This window comes from Mycteria americana, chromosome 1 (assembly GCF_035582795.1).
Source record: "Mycteria americana isolate JAX WOST 10 ecotype Jacksonville Zoo and Gardens chromosome 1, USCA_MyAme_1.0, whole genome shotgun sequence".
Taxonomy (NCBI): domain Eukaryota; kingdom Metazoa; phylum Chordata; class Aves; order Ciconiiformes; family Ciconiidae; genus Mycteria; species Mycteria americana.
In genome coordinates, this window is record NC_134365.1 from 14,846,764 (window position 1) to 14,852,763 (window position 6,000).

Genomic DNA, 6,000 nt, shown 5'->3' on the forward strand with positions numbered 1-6,000 from the left:
CTTTTCCCATTTAGAGCTGATTCATTAAGCAAAATAATTTATTGTTCAGGAATTAAATCAATTGTTCCTATGCACATTGCTCCAACATTTTTGAACTCCTCTACTGTTTCTTTTTCAAAGTTTCAGATTTTCCTGCTTCTATAAGAGGGCTGATTGGAACTAACCAAATTTACTGCAATGAATACAACATTCAACTCAAGTCTGCAAAAACAACTATCGGTATCAGAAAGAATGGCAGTTGCCTGGTATTCGGCCAGTGATTTTCACCATTTCAGACTCACTTTTTTTTTTTCAACAAACATGTATACCTTGTATGTTTGCTGTGAATGCTTTTAACAACTTTACTAAGTTTAAGCTCTTAGGCTGACATTTAAATAGATCATATACATCCAACTGAATTTAATTAAAATTAGTTTGTTAACATAAAACAAATAAAACAAAATTCCACTACTGCAAATTCTTCTCACTGTTCTTCATATACTCTCTCACTCTTTTCATATACAAGTAAAATTAGTTTAAAGGAGAATTACAAGACGATTCAAAAAAGGTATTCTATAAGTGACAATCAGATTGAACTGGAATCATCATAAGAATACTTACTTGTCACTGGAGCTATTTCAGGTTAAGTCAAGGGAACAAGCTGAACAAAATTTGGCTCCTTTTTTTCTTTTTTAAACTTTCTTAGAAAAGTTATTATTATTTATATTATATCTCGGTATGTACGACTTCATTTTATCCTAAGTGGACTAGTGAGAAGAGCAATGCATTCATCACACAGTAAGTGGAGGAAAAGAATCAAGAAGGCAGAAATGGCTGAGGAAACAAACCATTTTGAGAAAGCAGAAGCTAGTTTGAGGGACCATCTCTTACAAATAAATTCTAAATTCAATACCCACTGTGAACATTCTTACCTGTAAGGTGTTTAGAAGAGTTTGCATCACATAAGTCTTTCCACTAGATGTATGTCCGTAGATAAAGATGGATGGAAAACTAAACTGCTGACGCTAGGAGGTGGGGGGGAAAAAAGTTGTTGCTGTTTCAATTCTTCTTCTTTTTCATTCAACAAATAAAAGATTTATCAATGAAGTTCACCTCCAAAAGAAAAGTTACCTTCTAAACTGAGGCATTAAATATAAAATATGCCAATTATTATGGAATCAATGTGATCAAGTTTTATGTTTCATCTTCACTGAAATGCTGGGAGGCTACGTCCCAAGAATCAAGCATCACATAAAGCTACCAGTGAAACTGCTATAGCATGAGGATACATTTTTCGTGGGAAAAACAAAACAAACCAAACAAAAAAACCACACATCAAGAGAGAAAAGCAGTGAGCCCTTAATTCAGATTAGTTAACTAACTGAAACAAAATCTTGGCAAGCATAAATCGCAAGCTTTACACTGTCCTAACTTCTGCAAATGCTACAAACTGCTTTTCTTTCCATTAGCACCAAACAGAAAAGAATTAAATGGTTTGGTGGAGGAGATGGTAAAGGAGCTCGCTCTTCTCTCACAAGGCAATATTTGATATAATACCTCTATTTATTGAATGGTACTGGTGCTGTATATTTCATGGATTTTTTTTTCCAAGATGCAAGGAAAATAATTAACTTGTTCTTTTTATTTCATTCTGAACAGGTTATTTATTTTTTGTTTTTCTCATTTCTAAGAATCTTGTACACTGACTTAAAAAATGAAAACAAAAATAAATTTGACAAACACTTTTTATGAAAAACAATAATATTCAATTAATCCAAGATGAAGGCACTCTTGTGCAAGACATGCGGATACTCTAACCTGCACATTTAACGAGAATTTAAGTATCTATTTTTTTTTTAAGAAGACTTGTTGCCACTATGCTTGTTATAAATACATAAAACTTAAATGCTGTAATTTGATGTCATTATTATTATCTATAATTAAAGGCAGAACCAGAAACAGATACTAATTTCCATTTTGTTAACTGAATGTAAATGGATATATCAACTGCTTTTAAGTTTGCAGGTAAAAATCTCCATTACTCTTTATCACAGTTTTGCCAAGCAGTAACAGAATCAATTAATAAGCCAGTGATTTCCAAATATTATGGCCAGCAACAGAACTACTAAGAATCAGACCAATTTAATGTACTTAGAATTCGGACATGCAGATATTAGATTAACAGGTCAAAATCAAACAGAATTTCTATACTGCCACCGAGGGGAAAAAAAAAAACCAAACCACAGAACGTTAGACCAGGGAAGAATACAGACCCACTTCCTGGTACTAACCAGCAAAGATGGAACAGAGTCATGGAGAAATCAGGCTTCAGAGACAGCAAGGCACAAATAGCTTGTTTGTTTGGGTCCTTCCAGCTGCAAAACAGCTTTCAACCTTCAAACTTACTAGAATCTATCTGCCAAACCCTAATGTTAAAGATGGGTAACAAAACAACAACAACAGAAAAAACCACATCACAAAAAACCAAACAACCAACAAAGAGACAACCAAAGTCTGTTCATAATGACATCACAAAAATGCCCTTAAATTTCTGTTCTCCCCTCTGAGACAGCAGAATGTCTTTGTTCTATTCGAACGTACAATATAAAAAGCACTACCTCTCCAAATATTGACAGCAACATGGACACTTGGGATTCTCGACATGGCACCAAACTTTCCAAGTGAAGCAGTGTAGCTGATGGGTACGCTGGATGTTCGAGATTAGGCATTTTGATGTCCCTGTAGTTAGTCACCTAAACATGCATGTCCCCTTTGCAGTGCAGAGATAAGAAATAAAGTGATCTGGAAAATAAAAGGTTTTAATTATCATTTGCTGTGATATACATAAAGGAGGAAAATGAACAGGAATTGGCAGAAAAATCTAAACAGACATTCTAGCTCTGGATAATGGTATAATTATGATAGACTTAAAAGATTTCATCACAATCGAACACTACTATGCAAGGCATTATATAGACATTTTCACAACAGACAGAATCCAAAAAAATCAAATAAAAATGGAAAGGCATACAGGGTATGAGCAAATCAATATAACAAAGAATTGTCATAGTTTAGTTAACTGGAGAAATACATATTTAGTTCTGGTTTTATGTGCATTTAAAAGTAGCAAGGGAATAAAATGAGGAAAGTAGATTAATCACAGATCATCACCTCCCTGGACAGTCAATAAACTGGGATTTATAAGTAACAGAGAAGAGGTAGGGCATAAGGAAAGACGAGGATGACAAAATAATAGCTCTTCAGATGTTAACAGGAATGCTTACCCCAGCTTAAATGCAGCAGAGGCATATGAAGAAAATCCAGCTGATGGTAAAGATTGGAAATACTCCTGAAAAACAGTAGGCGCCCAAACCAGTTAGATAGAGCTGTAATATTAATCACAGTCTACCTTTTAGACAAGGACTAGCCAAGGAAGACTGAGAGTCTTGATTGCCCAAACACTGGGAAGGCTGGATTTTAGTGACAGAATATGGAAAAATACCTCAGTCAAAGATACGACTTCTGCAGTTTCTAAAACTGCTGGAAAGATGGTACATTTGTCTGTAGTGACAAGGACAACAGTCAGAACTGAAGTAACCTCAAGACCTGGATTCTGACTTTGTCAAATGTAACATAACTTGACAGCCAAAAAGAAAGTTTGGAAATTCAGCACAATAAAGATATCTCATCAGGAGATAGGAATATCTGTGAGTTATCAAGACAAAGATAATTAAAAAAGCACTCCAAACACAGTTAAATATAAGTATTTACAGCCAAATATGTTATGCAGGGCATAAGTACAATGCCACATGAGAAAATATTAGGTTAGCAGAAGGAGACCAGAAACAGCATGGGAAATGGAAAACAAACTGTTCTGAAGAAAAAAAGCAATATTGGGTTGCACTGACAGGGGAGCTATTGGGCTACATGGAGGTTCATAAATACTAATGTATTTATGGAAATACTTTATAATAGAGTTTGTTTTAGGACCAATCTCTATTAAGTATTTCCATAAATACATTTGAAGAAATATTTTTTCTTTTATTTTTACATTTCACCTTCAGTGTTTTCTGAAGTAAAAATGTGGATTGTAGAATCATCAATAGAAAAATTAGTGGAATTAATGAGGAAAAAAAAGGATAACCCTGATAACAGAAGTAATGCCAGTACAATGAAATTCAGTATTTTAAATTACACATATTTGTACGTAATGATATCACACCTCACAGGGTCTACCTACAGTTAGATATCAAGAAACTGTAAGTCTGAAACAACTTGAAAAATGAACAAGTAAAACTGAACTAATCACATAGTAAGTATGAGAAATCAAATGCAGCTATTGAGAAAACAAATGCATAATTATATGTATCAGGCAAATTATTTCCCATACAGACAATCACACAAATAGTCTTGGCCCATTTTATCAGATCAGCAAGATCCGCTTTGAATGGATCTGCCCACCTGTCCGCTCTATCTATTCGGGTATCTATTCAAAATGGAATGAAGATACAAAAAATGGAATGCAACCTTGATTAAGGTTGCTCTCTAAAAATTAGCTAGGAATAAATATCAAGGATGAAAAGAAAAACATTTAGACAGCAGCCTCCAAAACAGAGGACAAACAAGGAGGGAGAGTTTTAGAAAAGGCTGAAAAGTTTGCATGGATTTAAGAAAAAAGACAGCTCTTTTGCTCCACTGACTACATGAGAACGGGGCTTGACTCAGTATCCTAAATGCATCTAAAGCCCTAAGGTACTTCAGCTTCTCCACCCTGGTACCCAACTGCACGCCAGAAAAGCATGAATCACCTGTTGATCACATTGTATCTGCCAGTCCTGTTTGCTCCTCAAACACCCTAGCACACGTCAACTTGCACTAAACACATTTAAGCCACCGGATGAAAACCTACATCTCTACTGACTATATGTAGGTGTCTTAATCTTCAATGGGATCCCATCCTAGCATTCACAAGAGAAAGGATGTTTAGAGCAACATGTTAATGAAACAATTAATTTAGATTAAATAACAATGCTGACACAAGGACTAGCATTAGCCAAAGCTTGAATTCAGGATGTTCCTGACCGGGGAAGGTTGTACAGAGGTTGTATGTATGACTCCAGCCAGATCAGGAAGGACAAAAAACACTTACTTTCCAGTTGAGTCAACATAAGGATACCAAAAGCATAACAAGTTAGATTTCGTGGCTGGATTTGATGATTTAGAAGGACTTCTCTCAGTTCATTGGTCCTAAAATACCTACGCTTAGCATGTCTTTCTACAGCTTATCATGAAAGTTGACAGAACTGAAGGGACTCACACCGTTCTGCTTCCCCTTAGGCCCTACAAGCACCCTCGCCCCACAAGGACACGGCCGGCACAGCCGTGCCTTGGCTGAGGGGGAATGACGACCCCCGGCCTCCGCTGCGCGGACGCGCTCCGCGAAGCCCGGGCTAAGGGCTCCTACAGCCACGCGTCTGTGAGGCTGAGGGCGGGCCTCGGCCCAGGGGGCAACTCTGACCCCGGCACGCAGGGCGAGAGGCGGCCAGGACCCCAGGCCTTTCACCCCCGCGCGCGGCCCCGATTCCCGACCGGAATGCAGATAGGAGCATTCCGGCCCCTTCACCTCACTCCCCTCCTCCTCCAAGTGCCAGAAATCGGCCTCCCGCCGCCCACCTCCCCGGGCCGGGCCGGACCGGGCCGAGCCAGCCACACCGCTCCGCTCGGCGGCTCACCGCAGCTTTCCACACCCACCGCATCCGCGCGCCAGCTCCCGCGGCCACCTCCTGCACATGCGCACACCACCACCCAACCCCGCCTTCCCTCGTCAGTGCGCAGGCGCGGAGCCCGCACGCATGCGCCGTAGCGACATGAAGCTGGCTGCACCCAGTCTGTGTCTGGCGGCGCGGGGAAGGGCGGGAAGGGCGGTGCGGTTGTGAGGAGAGGTTGCTGCCCGTTCCGCGGCGGGCGGACGGTTGAGGAGTTCCAGGGATGAGGCAGTGTTTTGTAGCACGGGGAGAGCCG

The 6,000-nt window shown here is 39.3% G+C and overlaps 1 protein-coding gene across 8 annotated transcripts in view; it reads right to left on the reverse strand.

The window, feature by feature from the left end:
• The window catches only part of ORC5 (origin recognition complex subunit 5), a 76,558-nt gene extending 70,781 nt beyond the window's left edge, over nt 1-5,777 (reverse strand). For 3 of the 8 annotated variants that reach the window (XM_075491615.1, XM_075491597.1, XM_075491558.1), the window contains exons 1-3: nt 5,129-5,548; nt 2,598-2,781; nt 912-1,004 (exon numbers count right to left, since the gene is read on the reverse strand). In XM_075491615.1, the coding sequence (XP_075347730.1) occupies nt 912-1,004; nt 2,598-2,708 (204 nt within the window). In that variant the 5' untranslated portion in view covers nt 2,709-2,781; nt 5,129-5,548. Of the gene's footprint in view, nt 1-911; nt 1,005-2,270; nt 2,396-2,597; nt 2,782-5,128; nt 5,551-5,711 lie in introns of those variants that run through there. The other 5 variants (XM_075491575.1, XM_075491564.1, XM_075491586.1 and 2 more) reach the window with 5 other exon arrangements.
• Between the last annotated feature and the right edge of the window lie 223 nt (nt 5,778-6,000).